The 15585-nt window shown below is 39.6% G+C and overlaps 1 protein-coding gene across 2 annotated transcripts in view; it reads right to left on the reverse strand.

Annotated features, from left to right (window-relative positions):
• Nucleotides 1–15585, reverse strand: part of CHGA (chromogranin A) — a 396109-nt gene that overhangs the window by 191055 nt on the left and 189469 nt on the right. For both annotated transcript variants that reach the window (XM_044074572.1, XM_044074571.1), the window contains one exon: nt 3999–4097. In XM_044074572.1, coding sequence (XP_043930507.1) covers nt 3999–4097 — 99 coding nt within the window. The remainder of the gene's footprint in view (nt 1–3998; nt 4098–15585) is intronic.

Consider the following 15585-nt stretch of genomic DNA (forward strand, 5'->3'; position numbering starts at 1 on the left):
GGCAGTAGATTTTTACGAAACGCCGAGGTGCCAGCTCGACACACAACCTTCAACGAAGGCACTTCCATTTACACACACATGTCTTTTGAACACTACCCAACCATGGGGAGGACATGCAGACTCCAGACAGAAGGCACTCCCAAGCCCAGCCGAAAATCGAACGGGAGAACCTCTTGCTGCGAGGTAACAACACTACCACCATGTAATATACAATTTAACTAGTATAAAAGGGGTAATCAAAATGCAGCTTTGTACTGTAGTCAGACCAACTGAAGGAATGACGAATGGGTATGAAAAATCAACCCTGTCATGGAAAATTATGTCTTTTGTGTTTGGCAACCCTGGGAGTGTTTCTGTTTGACTATTGTCCTTCTAAAGGTCAAAGTTTTTAGTTTGAATTGTTGTGTGCCAAGTAAACAATATGTGATTGTTTAAACAAATCACTACCAGAATGCTGATATTTAACCTCAAATGTGAAAAAATAGTGGTCAGGGGTTCACAAAAAACATTTGCCTGAGGGATCAAGGCTTCCTCAACTTCCATGTGCAGTGGGGTTATTTTGTATAATCCCTCATGAGGTTTATTACTCAGAGGAAAGGGAAACACATGGATTTACATGTACACACACACACACACACACACACACACACACACACACACACACACACACACACACACACACACACACACACACACACACACACACACACACACACTTTGCAGATGTAATATATTATAGCAATAACCCATGCATAGGTGTGGGTAATGCTGGATTTACCCATGGTTGGTGTGGTCTGGTCATGAGGGCGAAGCCCGAGTGGCCAAACAAAGCCAACCGTGGGTAAATCCAGCATTACCCACACCCAGAAGTGGGTTATTGCTATTATACAATGACATTATTTAAGAAAAAAATAATTACTTTTCTTAAGTAATAGCATTGTATAATGCCTCCTTGCTGCCCTTCCGCAGCTGTCTGGTATTCTGCGGCAGTTCTGATGTACTGCGCATGCATATGCCTACGCAGTACATCAGAGCTGTGGGCAAAAGCAATGGAGAAAACCAGATCTCCATTGCTTTTTACAAACTGTTTCGCTATGTTAAAGGAGTTTAACATAGCGAGACAGTGTGAAGCAACAGAGATTTTGCGTTCTCCGTTGCTGTAAAAAAAAGAATTATAGTAATGGAAAAAGTCCGGGCGACCGGACCTTTTTCTATTACTATAACTCTGATTTACAATGTGCACGCTGACCAATCAGCGTGCACATTTTTGAATATTAATGGGGGGTCGTTGTATAATTTTGGTTAACACATGATGCTTTCACATTCCCAGTGTCTCTTACTCTGATTATGTTTATTTCGAACCAGGTCTATGGATAATATATTTCATATTTCTTCATTACTTCATTGATCAAACATCCCCTACTTTAGCTCTGCCCTGCATATCTTTCTCTGTTGGGACTCCATTCCTAACAGACCAGCCTTGTAGTAACATCACTTCTTTTCAATGTTTAGACAGTTCTGAATGTGGCAGACTGCTGCTAGTGTACTCTAATTGTCTGAATCATCAGCCACTCAGTGTTCTTCTTCTCCTAAACAAGGAAACTAAATAATAATAATAATAATAATAATAATAAAAATAACAGCAGTGTTGACAAATGGTCATCTGAGTCACCAGCACAGGTATTGCAACAAACAAACAAACCAACAAACAAACAAACAAACAAACAAACAAACAAACAAACAAACAAACAACAAACAAACAAACAAATCACCAATCAACCAATGAAACCTGTCCTGCTAATAATCTGTGTAGGAAGCAGGAGGGCTAGACTGAAATTGACACTGTTGCTTTGGAATGTAGATGGTAACCAAAGGTACAATGATAAAATGATCATTATTAATTTCATGAAATGTACAAACTGTATAAATGCCTCAAAAATGAAACATGTGGAAAAGGAGGACATAGTTCAGGAAAGGAAAATATAAGCAGGAATCAGTCTGCATGGAACACAGAAAAAGCAAAGCTGGCAGAGAAATGTTCATTTCATACTGTTGTTTTTAACATCTCTAAGAAACTTATTTCCTGTATAAACATTAATTTTTCTCCTACAACCATAACTTACTGCTCTTTATCTCAACTACTTGTAATGTGACTCAAAAAGGTCTTGTATTTTCCAGTATAATAACACGTCTCTAGATGATATGAGTTGCTTGTATACACAGTGCTTATGTGCATGACATCATGATATGGATATGTTTCATGAGAGAATAATTCAGTTAGTCACTTCACAATAAGGGTCGGTTTCCCTATAAAAGCTAGAAAACCATGGAGATAGTGGCACTTAGTACGATGCAATTACTGACTTTGTTTCTCACCATCCCTGAGGAAACCATTCTACAGATGTTCAGTCTTCCTTCCAGGTGATCTTCAGCTACTCCTGATATTTATATTAAATATATATATATATATATATATATATATATATGTATATATATATATATATATATATATATATATGTGTGTGTGTGTGTGTGTGTGTGTGTGTGTGTGTGTGTGTGTAAAATGTATTTATTTAGTGAATGTCTGAGTTAGTGAACTGGTCCAAAGACCATTTTCATCACATGCACAGGTCAGTAAAGGCAACTATATATATATATATATATATATATATATATATATATATATATATATATATATATATATATATATATATATATATATATAAAAATTAAGAAGTTGTTATAAGGAACAATAAAGTGCAGCTAATATGAGAAGAAAATTACTAATTATTATGGGTGAAGGAATACAAATAAAATGTCCATGCATTTAAAAGTTCAATTTACACCACATGGAGCTATGTGTTGTTCTCAAAGAACAGCCAGTTTTATGATATTGAATTGTTTAAAGTATGATAATCTCATTATTTATCTTGTGACACAGAATTCATAATACTATTACCATAAATAACCATGTCTCATTTAATCGCCACATGAATATTCAAATACAAAATCATCTAAAACCTTGCGAGGTCAACAGTACTTCCAAGACTGCAAAACACAAAAAAAAATGTTTTGCAGGGGTATAATCCCCCTTCCACACAGCTCTGAAGTACACTCGCATGGACATGTATGGTCATGTATGCATATACATACACATATATGCTACACACACACACACACACACACACACACACACACACACACACACACACACACACACACACACACACACACACACACACACACACTCTCTTCTCCAAGTCTAACTGCCATGATAAGACGTCAGCAACTTTTCAGTGATGACATTTCGAGTATCAGTCAACTGGCAGTGAGAAACAGTAAGGCTCACATTCAGAATTTACTTGCCTAGCTTGTGTCTAGAGCACATTTACACCCTTCAGATAGTTAGATGGGAAAGACACTGTTCTTTAAACATCAGATAGTTTTACTGTTCCTAAGACCAGCAATGAGGCATTCCAGTAGCATAGATCCTAGGTAAAACTGCTGCATATGTGCATCCTAGCGTACACTGGTGATGTATGCATGGGTCCTGTCTTAATCTGGTACTGCATGTATGGATCCAAACTTATACTATTCCTATATGCATGGATATTGGCTTTCACTGGTGCTACATAAAATGTTACCGTATGCATGGGGCGTAACATAAGAGTATTGCCGCATGCATGGGGCATAACATAGAGTGTTACCACATGCATTGGGCATAACACAGAGTGTTGCTGCATGCACTGGTCCTAGTGATCCTAGCTTAGAATGGTGCTACATGCAAGGATCCCAGCCAAGACTGCTGATACATGAAGGGATCCTAGCCAAGACTGGAACTATATTCCTTGACACTACAAACCTAGATAACAAGATTGTCAAATGTTAAATATTTAAGATAGATATGCATTCTGCATAACATATCGTGAAGTTCTGTACTAGACTCTGTATGTATAACAGAATACAATGGAAAAGCATGCATTTTTTGCAACACTAACCTCTTTTATTGGGTGTGTAGTCTGGGATCTGTAGTACCTTGGCAATCTTCTCTTGTAAATCAGCAGCTTCCTTTGGTTCTGGCAATCTTTCTTTAGCACCTGGGGAGAAAAGGAAAACCTGTGCAATCAAGACTCCGTGGTGTTGCCGGATGCCATTATTTATAACTGACAGGCACAGCTCATGAAAACAGGAGAATAATTCCAGTCTACAATATTTCTGTTCTGTCTGATGCTAAGACTAATGCTGGTACAGTATGTTCATTTCTGTTCAAGTTTACTGCTTTGTATTAGACATGATTACAATTACAATCATTCCATGTGCTCCAAGCTCATTCCGCAGGACATCTCTCCTCTGAGATGATACATTACTGCTCAAGTTTACCCCACAAAAGGGCCCCAGGTTCCCGATTATGCCATGAATATGTATCTATAATTGTCAAAATAATGATGCATTATACTGTATAACCCAGCATTTATATTAGGTAGTTAGTTATTTAATTATTTTGTAATCAAGATGGTTGACTTGTCCAGTATCTCATTTGGGCCAAATATGATATTACAAATGGAGTCACAATGCTGGCTGAGCTAGTTATTAAACATTTGGATGCAGGGAATTCACTATTAAATTATCTCCATTTACCAGTTTATACTTTATGCTCAAAGTGGACTACTTCAGGTTGTCTTACTACAAAAAAAATGAAGGTTGCTAGTATGCTGTGTCATAATGCAGTCTATTTATCAAAATTCTGATGTGCTGTGAGCCTGGTTAGTACAACTTATAGTAAGGCAGTGAAATTCTTCACCGACATTTTAGGGATTCCCTCCCCTGTACTGGAAATAGTACATTTAAAATGCGTGTATGAGAGTGTGTGTGTGTGTGTGTGTGTGTGTGTGTATTGTGCTTATGTACATTTATATGTACACAGACACACAGAGACACACACATACACACACACACACACACACACACACACACACACACACACACACACACACACACACACACACACACACACACACACACACACACACACACACACACACACACACACACACACACACACACATACACACACACACTTATATCCCAGATGACTGAAGAATAAGTATACTATTGTCAGTATACAAGAACCAATGGGACATATACAACTGCAGGCAGTACAGAGGTATGAAACTAGTGTCGCTCTGCATGAAAATTCTGAATAGAGTGATGGATAAATGAATGTAAAGAGTAGAAGAAAGTCAGATGGAAGATGAACAGTATGTATTCAGATCAGGATGCAACACAACCAAGTCAATGTCTGCAGTGAGAAAGCTGGTTTAGAAGAAGCCAGAGATGTTGTAAGAGTCCATCTGAGCATTCCTGGAAAGCATATGCCAAGGTCCCAAGAAAGCTGATTCAGAAAGTCCTGTGATAGTTCAAAGACCCAGAAACATTGGTAGAATTTGTGTAGGCTATGTACAAGGACCCAATGACACAAGTACAAACAGTGTTCAGATTCACAGAGGGATTTCTAGTGGGAGTAGTTGTGCACTTCTTTTTTAAAAAAAAATACAGTATTTAATTTGAGTGTTGAAGGAATTTTTAACTGAAGTTATTCTGCTCTTCAGTGACTTGAACTGAAGCTAGTGCTGGCTGAATCTTGTTATTTGCCAGTAATTACAGGTGTGGGGGTAGCCGCATTCTTTGATTTCCTGTCCTTGCATATTTAAACTGGTGCATGTGAAATAATTCCTGCTTTAAAACTTCAGCTTGGCCAGCTAAGAACTTGGTTATATTCAACTGGACTTAAGTACCTACTTTTTTTTTTAAAAATACAGTATTTAATTTGAGTGTTGAAGGAATTTTTAACTGAAGTTATTCTGCTCTTCAGTGACTTGAACTGAAGCTAGTGCTGGCTGAATCTTGTTATTTGCCAGTAATTACAGGGTAGCCATTCTTTGATTTCCTGTCCTTGCATATTTAAACTGGTGCATGTGAAATAATTCCTGCTTTAAAACTTCAGCTTGGCCAGCTAAGAACTTGGTTATATTCAACTGGACGTATAAGAGAATTTAAGTACCTTTACCTGCACTTTTTTTTTTAAAAATACAGTATTTAATTTGAGTGTTGAAGGAATTTTTAACTGAAGTTATTCTGCTCTTCAGTGACTTGAACTGAAGCTAATCTTGTTATTTGCTAGTTACAGGTGTGGGGCTTTGATTTCCTGTCCTTGCATATTTAAACTGGTGCATGTGAAATAATTCCTGCTTTAAAACTTCAGCTTGGCCAGCTAAGAACTTGGTTATATCCAACTGGACGTATAAGAGAATTTAAGTACCTTTACCTGCACTTTTTTTTTTTTAAAAATACAGTATTTAATTTGAGTGTTGAAGGAATTTTTAACTGAAGTTATTCTGCTCTTCAGTGACTTGAACTGAAGCTAGTGTTGGCTGAATCTTGTTATTTGCTAGTAATTACAGGTGTGGGGGTAGCCGCATTCTTTGATTTCCTGTCCTTGCATATTTAAACTGGTGCATGTGAAATAATTCCTGCTTTAAAACTTCAGCTTGGCCAGCTAAGAACTTGGTTATATTCAACTGGACGTATAAGAGAATTTAAGTACCTTTACCTGCACTTTTTTTTTTTTAAAAATACAGTATTTAATTTGAGTGTTGAAGGAATTTTTAACTGAAGTTATTCTGCTCTTCAGTGACTTGAACTGAAGCTAGTGCTGGCTGAATCTTGTTATTTGCTAGTAATTACAGGTGTGGGGGTAGCCGCATTCTTTGATTTCCTGTCCTTGCATATTTAAACTGGTGCATGTGAAATAATTCCTGCTTTAAAACTTCAGCTTGGCCAGCTAAGAACTTGGTTATATTCAACTGGACGTATAAGAGAATTTAAGTACCTTTTACCTGCACTTTTTTTTAAAAAAATACAGTATTTAATTTGAGTGTTGAAGGAATTTTTAACTGAAGTTATTCTGCTCTTCAGTTATTACCACCCACCCGCCCTGTTTTGTTTTGGTGTTAATCTTAGTGAAACTGCCCACCCTCAGCCTCTGGGCCCATCCACTCAACTGAGTGCAGTGAGATCATATTCTGATTTCAGGCACTACTGTGTACAAAGAGAGCATCTGGGAAATAGAAAAAAAAAAATTTAAGCTTATTTCCTGCCTTTCTAGACTATTTGTAAGCCCTTCTGTGTTTGGAGGGAAGCCTTCTAGCTTGTTTTTTCTTATAACTAGCCAGTTTTCTAGTTTCAGGACACAAATCTGTTTCTTTTGATCTCAGCACTTGTTCAGAAAAAAAAAAAATTTCATCTGCTTTTACTGTACTTGTGTTTTACCTACTTCTTTTACTTTGCATCATCTTAAAATACTCAATTGTATTTAGCTTGGTGTAACTCATTCTAAGCCTTGGTTTAAACACTTGGGCTTCGACCAGTTAGTTGTTTTGCACTGTTTGTGTTTGTGGTCTGCACTGCAGAACAGGAACAACATCCTTACATCCTTCTAGTAGCTGATTGATGATTGAGGTGTATGTATGTCAGTGTCTGTTATTGTAAAGTGTATTAATTCTGGTGGGCTTGGGCTTTCAAGTAGCCAGTTATTTTACGATACAGGTGGGTCTGCACTTTGTGGGAGGGAGAGAGCTGACTCTGCCCTTCTGAGCTGGGAATTTCTGGTTAAAGGCTTATAGTGCATGCATATCTGAACTGTTTCTTACTCAGTGCATCTTGTTTGCTGTGGCATAGACTGGATTCGGGCCTGCTGGATCTAGCTTTGTTTGTGTAACTTGAGCACTAATCCAGACATTCTCTAAAGTATTCAATGGTATTTATTACTGCTTGGTTGTAACTTGATTAAAGTGTAGCTATTATTCAAGTCTTTTGGATTAAGCACTTGGGCTTCAGACCAGTTGTTTTACATTAGGAAGGTTTGTGGCAAGCACTGTGGTGGCAGGACAGGTAGCTTTCATCCTTCTAAGTTGGGAACTGCTGATTGAGAGCCCAGTGTCCAAGTGTATTAGTTCTGGTTTAGGCACTTGGGCTTCAGGCCAGTTATTTTACATTAAGAAGGTTCGTGGTCTGCACTCTTGTGGGAGAAGAGGCTGGACTCTGCCCTTCTGAGCTGGGAATTTCTGGTTAAAAGTTTATAGTGCCTGAATATTTGAACTGTATCTTACTGAAATTGGTTCACCTTGTTTGCTCTAGCATAGACTAGATCCAGGCCTGCTGAATCTAGCTTTGTTTATATGCTTGTTGTTTGTTTGCTTGTTATTTCCCTGGAAGCTAATTCCACCTAATACGCAACTTCTCAGCGCTTCTGTGGATCACTAGTGATATCTGCATTGCTTACTGTACTTATTTCCTTGTTTCACTTGAAAGAAAGTTACTGTTTGTCGTGTTGGCATTTAGTTACTTGTAACACATTGCACTCAAGTTACCTGGCACTTGCTCACTAAAGCAATTATATAAGTCAGCACTAAAAATTAAAAGCACTACACCCTCACTCCCCACTGGCCCTTGTTTTCTATTATTCTAGCATGTCCAAAGGTCAGTTGTCAATCTTCTCTCCGGTCCAGCTGGTGAATCTGGGAATCTTGAGGCAATGTTATAACTGCCTCATGTACACAGACAACCCTCTCCTCCTCCCACATAACACAAATACCTGCGAGAGATGCAGCTATTTAGCCAAACTGGAGGCTGAGCTCTCTCAACTCAGGACTGGCAAGACCAGACAGGAGGAGAAGGCAACTACACACACCACAAAACCAGCCTCACATAATGCTACCACTCCACTGAATCAAACACATAAACACACAAAGACATACTCGGAGGCTCTGAGTAAAAATTTACCTAAACAACAGAGGCCTCCAAACCAGACACCCAAACAACTGCTACCTGAAGACACCCCACAAGCAACACATAAACCACAAAAGCAGTGTGCAAAGCAGTCACAGCCCTTAACGCCAAATACAACACCAAACATACTTGTCATAGGTGACTCCATAGTCAGACACACTGACGTCCCACTCACCAGGCTGAACAAGGAGAGGGTCACAGTAAGCTGCCTATCGGGCGCTAGAATCCACCACATAACACAAGCACTCGGGTCACTCCACGGCAAGTACAAATATGACACAGTCATTGTCCATGCTGGTGTGAATGACCTGAGACGTACCGCCCTGGACTACATGAAAAGAGACATAGAGGAGCTCTCTGATTATGTAGCCCAGGCAGGTATGACCCTAACCCTGAGCAGTATCCTTCCTTCACCAAGAATGATGCCACAATATAGAGACAAGATGATCAGCTTTAACAATTGGCTTAATGTCTGGTGTCATTCAAAGGGGATCCAGTGTCTGTCTGCCTGGGATGACATGCTTGACAAGACACGCTGGCTTGCACCTGTCACCCTGGGATTCGGATATTGGCTAAGGCTCTTGCCACCCCCATAGTGCCTTTTTAGGCAAGGCGCAAATTCTAAACCTACCACCCTAGAAAACAAAAATGGGAAGAAACTGAGGGTAATGCTGCTCAATGCCAGAAGTCTAAATCTCAAAATGCGCACTCTTCTCAGTATGGAGAACATCGATGTCTGTGCTGTAACTGAAACCTGGTTCAAGGCTCCTGAGAGCACCCGGCACTATTAGGTTTTACCTCATATCATGCCCGCCCCAAAACCCGGACCACACCACAAAAGGAGGGGTGTATCCATATTCATAAAGGATACCCACACCTCCAGGTTGGTGGCAACGACGGCGGAAACCATCCAGGTGCAACTTACAATAGGCAAAACTGCTCTACAAATTGTAGCATGCTACAGGCCACCCTCTCAAACTCAGGAACCCCACACAGCCTTCCTGAAGACACTGGAGGGTATAAATGTATGCGCAAACACCATCATATTGGGTGACTTCAACTACCCGAATATAGACTGGGAACATTACTCAAGCCCTAACTTTCTAGCCCAATGGTTCCTGGAGTTCATAAATTCAAATTCCATGGAACAGCTAGTCACTGTTCCCACGAGAGGAGAAAATATACTAGATCTCATTGTCACAAACATGGGGACAAAATGCTCCACACCGAAGTATATCCCTCATTGGTGAGATCTGATCATAAACTAATCTCACTGGAAATCCACATCCCGCCCCACCCCAAACAAAAAGACCATAGTGAAGAACTTCTCTAAAGCAAACTTCACACTACTCAAGACTGGTGTGGTATCCTTCAAGGCCCCTGAGCCAGTGGAAACCACAACCCAAGCTGTGGAAGCCCTTACAAATGCCTTCTATGAACACCTCCAGGACTGCATGGATCAGGCAATCCCAAATAAAACCAAGACTCTTTCCACAAAGGGCAAACGTCCAGTCTGGTGGACCCCAGCCATTAACAAACTTTACAATAAGAGGAGAAAGCTATTACATGATAGAACAAAATCCATAAAAGGGAAGTCACCCCTGATCATTATTAGTAAAAATACGAGCACTCATAAAATCAACTAAGGCCAATTTTGAGAGAAAAATTGCCATGGATTCAAAGGACAATCATAAGGCCTTTTTCAGCTATGTTAGGAACCTGGGTGGAAACTCCCAGATATGCTCAGAATTAGTCCAAAATGATACAAAATCACTGAACCCACAGACATTGCCAACATACTGGCAGACAGGTTCAGTGCAAACTTCACCCCTCTCCCCTAAAGGAGAGATAACTATCCCAGCCGAGTGTAGCCTCCCGGACATCTCAAATGCGCAGGTGAAAGCTGCTCTCTCTAAAGCTAAAAACACAGCATCAATGGGACCGGATGGTGTCCCCGGCTGTGTGCTATACGAGCTAAATGAGGAATTAAACCCACACATAAGGCAGCTGTTTAATCTCAGCCTTACCACAGGATACGTGCCCAAGGAGTGGCGTACGGCAACTGTGGTCCCACTCCACAAAGGCGGCCTCTACGGACCCTGGTAATTCGCCCCATAAGCTTAACAAGTCTAGTCTGCAAAGCTATGGAGAGGATCATAATGGAGCTCATAAACAAAGATATAGGGGACTTGCAGACATTGGACCCGACCCAGTTTGGCTTTGTCAAGGGAAGATCATGCCTTTTGAACTTGGTCAACTTCTTTGAAACAGTCACCAAGGCCATTGATGAGGGAAAGGCAGTCCATACAGCCTACCTTGACCTTGCAAAGGCTTTTGACACAATACCCCACTCGGGTATTGTAGAAAAACTTACCAGCTTAAATGTAAACCCATATGTCACAAGATGGGTTGCAAACTGGCTTAAGGACCGAACCCACAGGGTTAGAGTTGCTGGCGCTGTGTCAGACTCCAAGCCGGTCACAAGTGGTGTCCCACAGGGCTCAGTCCTTGGCCCCCTATTGTTTGGCATCTACTTCTCAGAAGTACAGGCCAACATGGGAGGACTTTGGCTGACAAAGTTTGCAGATGACTGCAAACTGGGCCATAGTGGAAAGTGCATCGGACACGGATATCCTTCAGAAGGGACTCACGGAAACAGATAGCTGGTGCCAGAGCCATGGCCTGAAGTTAAACGCCAAAAAATGTATAGTCATACCCTTCGGGAAAAACAAGGTAACCCCAAGCTACCATATAGGTGGCAATCCACTAAGCACAGAAGAGGTTATCAGGGACCTGGGGACCCAGGTTGACAGTGGCCTTTCTTTGACACTCACATTGCTAAAGTGGTTAGAAAGACCTTCTACATTGCCCACCTGATCATGAAGGATTCACATCCAGATCTAGTGAGGTCATTGTTCCCTGTACTCTTCACTTATCAGACCAATGATCGAGTACAATGCCCCATTCGGGATGTATCTCACCCGACATCTGCAGCAATTGGAGAGACCCCAAAAGTTCCTCACCAAAAGGATAAAGGGACTCCAAAATCTGTCATATGCTGCCAGATTGAAGAAACTCCAGCTCTATTCAGTCGCATACCATCTGCTCAGAGGTGACATGTGCCTGACATACAAGGCCATGTCCAACCCGGAATTAATGGACATGCTCCACCTCAAAAATCCAAATCCACCAAAACCACTAGAGCAAGCGACTTAAACCTTAGCACGGATATAAATAGGACGTGCTGGAGGGATAGATTTATCACTCAGAGACTCCTATGCTGTGGAATAAAATCCCGGTCCATGTGAGGCAGAGCACCTCGCTGACTCTGTTCAAGAGAAATCTAGACCTGTGGATGGGAGATCGTAGGTTTACCCCGGGAATCATCTCTGTGTCACTGCTGGACAGAGGCACAACAAACTAATGGGCACAGTATTTTTTCATATAAGGGGTGGCGTAAGCCACAAAAATTTGGGCTAGGCTTATAAATGCCTTAGGGCAGATAGCCTAGTATAAACCTATGAACCTATGAACCTATTAGGGTTCAGCTCTGAGCCCACTGCAGTTTAAACTGCTGATGGACTACATTAGCAAACATGTTGGAGGGGACAGATCAGCAAAGATGCTGTATGCAGATGATGTGGCAGTACAAGCAGAATCTGAACAAGAACGTAAGCAAAGAACGGGGAATGGAATGAAAAGCTGAAGGCACATGGGATGAAACTGAATACAGATCAGACAGTAATAATGGCAGAAAAATGCTGGAAATCAGAAGAATATCAGAACTGATTAGAAGGGAAATAATGGAACATTTTAACAGCTTCAAATACCTTGGTGTTTTGGCTGAGGAAAAGGGAAGTCTGAATGAGGAGGTGAAAGCTAGAGTCAGTGGGGCATCCAACTGGCACAGAGTGTCAGAGTTAGAGTATGATATAATGATGACATGACTCCCCATCCCAAGTAGAAAATGGGAAAAAGGAGGCTGATGATGATGAATCAGGTGAAAAAGATTTGGGGCAGACAGGAGGAAGGCAAGTGGAAATGAGGGCATGCAGCAAAGAGATGGATGGATGGACTGAGTGAGAGGAGACCTGTGACAGTCAGGCATCAGTGCTGGAGAAGGTAGGAGATTAACATTGAATTGAGAGAGATGGCAACAGCTGTCTCAACCCATGTAGAATATGGGGAAAAAGGGGTTGTTAGTAATGATGATGATATATATAAATACACACACACACACACGTTTATTTATATATTTTAAATATTGATATAGATACATATATATATATATATATATATATATATGCATATATATATATATATATATATATATATATATACATATATGTATATGTATGTGTATTTATATATATATATATATATATATATATATATATATATATGTGTGTGTGTGTGTGTGTGTGTGTGTGTGTGTGTGTGTGTGTGTGTGTGTGTGTGTGTGTGTGTGTGTGAATGTGTGTGTATGCGCATAGAATCATACAGACATAGAAGACATTATAATAATTTGCAGTTAAATTATTATTACAGTTGGTATAGGTAAAATCAAACTCTAGTGATAAAGGTCAATTTAATTCATGCCTACTTTTGAAGCTTCTCAGCATGACACAGTTGACCTTACCTTTGTATAGGAAATATCCAGAGCTCCACAGGAAAGGGTTGCAGTTGTACTATGAAGATATGTTTATAAAAATTTTCTTGACAGGAAACACAGCAAAAGTATCTCTGAGACATCCCAAAGAAATAAGCTTTGGGACTTGCATTAGTCAACATTCTTCCAATAAATAAAATCTGCACAAAATATAGAGAGAGATTTCAGAATGCATATCATTGTAAGACATACGCAAATCCATCTATCGATTCAGTCACAATCCCGATTTCGCATTTTTGCACATGGGGTTGGGATCTCACATCAACAGTGACAGTCACCTAAAGCAAATGTTCACACTGTTGGGTGGCTAATGTTGCCATGGTTTTTCTTCCACACCACACATGTGCATTCACACTCACACCTACAGCCAATTTAGTGTGTCCAATATACCCACTATCTTTGGAATGAGAGCAGAAACCAGTGCACCCAGAGAAAATCCACAAGATCATAGGGTGGGCATGCAGAGTCCATGCAGAAGGCTCACCAGGAAATCACCATTTCATCTCAAAAGTTCAACTTTGCATTTGTACCAGAAAGGCATGTATGTATTTTTTGATTGTTACATTAATTACAAAACTTGATAAAACATATGCTACAGGTGGCACATCAGAAATATCTATGATGTTTGATGTGTGGTCTTTGAAAATTCAAGAACAATAATGTCTTGAACAATATATACCTTCAGTCTTCTATTGTACTAAAAGGGTTCTTTTACAAAAAATGTGCTCTAAAGTGTGGAAATGTAGAGATCAGCATATTCAGTCAAGATTAAAAATGACTAATTGCATATATTGGTAAATCCTCTAAAAGGACAGCTACACCGACAGGCTTGACCTAAAAATTAGGTTTACTCATGCTGAAAGCACATGGCAGAGCCTGTGCTCCTCCATGCACAGATACCATCTCTCCTTGTCCTATTTCAATTTCTGTCTCAGATGTGAAAAACAACTTGCATGTTCTCACTTAACTGATTTTTAGTTTATGAAAAAGTTCACTAGTTATCCTTAAATTAATACATTAAATTATGCAGTATTATATTTAACATACAGGTACTAAGGCTGTCAGGAATACCATCACCTGCAAAGGCATTTACTTCTCTCAGTATCAAATTTTTAATGAAATATTAATTATTGTTAAGGATACAAAAAATTGGAGGTGTGATCATTAGAAACAGAATGCGCAAATAACATAGAAATAAACTGAATATGAGGGAACAATACATGCAGAACAATGTTCAACAGGAGGAGTGAAATTTGAAAGAAAGCAAGACTTGCGAAATCTATATATTGTTAGAGTGAATGAAAACTGTTAAAAATTAAAAAAATATGTATAATGCATAAAGTTAATGAAAAATACTTTTTTGTTCAATAAAGTTAATAAAGGTGTTTAAAAACAAACTGATTTGAAAAAAAACATATTCATCACAGCTACAAGATAAATGCTAATCATTTTCTGCTGCAAACATTTTTAAAACTTCATCTTTTATCCATTTTAGTGCAGTAATTGTATATGACATTATCTTGTTACATAAAGTTCTTCAGAGGTTATCCACTCTGTGCAGAATGCTCCTGGATTTTTTCAGCATAGCTTTAGAATTAAAAAGGTACATCTGCCATACTAGAGTGGCCCCTTCATAATAGTTCTGTCTGCTTCCCAACTATGCCCCCAAACACATATCTGGGCACACATGCAAACGGTGAAAATCAAAATAACAATGCTATGCGCTGAAGCACTTAGATTGTTTATAACATCTGTTCTTTCAGTTTTGGCATCATCAAAGTATGTTTACTGTGAAAACATCAACATTTAGGCAGGATTTACCATGCTAGGTTTTTGCAAGTCATGTGGTCCAAGAGACAACTGGAGAGCCTAGCCCAGTTTTTTAGTTGTCCCAGAGTACTGTATGGTTAAATGACTTGCTCAGAATCACACAGAAGGCAAATGGAGGCCGAAGGAATCTGGTCCTGGGCTACAGGAATGAGCTTTTTTTCAGCTCAAACCCATAAGGCTCTGAATTAACTGCTAGAGGTACATCCCAAAGCAATCACAACATGGCAATAATAAAAATG

Source organism: Protopterus annectens, chromosome 6.part0 (assembly GCF_019279795.1).
Source record: "Protopterus annectens isolate FY-2018-M chromosome 6.part0, PAN1.0, whole genome shotgun sequence".
In the NCBI taxonomy this organism is placed as follows: Eukaryota; Metazoa; Chordata; order Ceratodontiformes; family Protopteridae; genus Protopterus; species Protopterus annectens.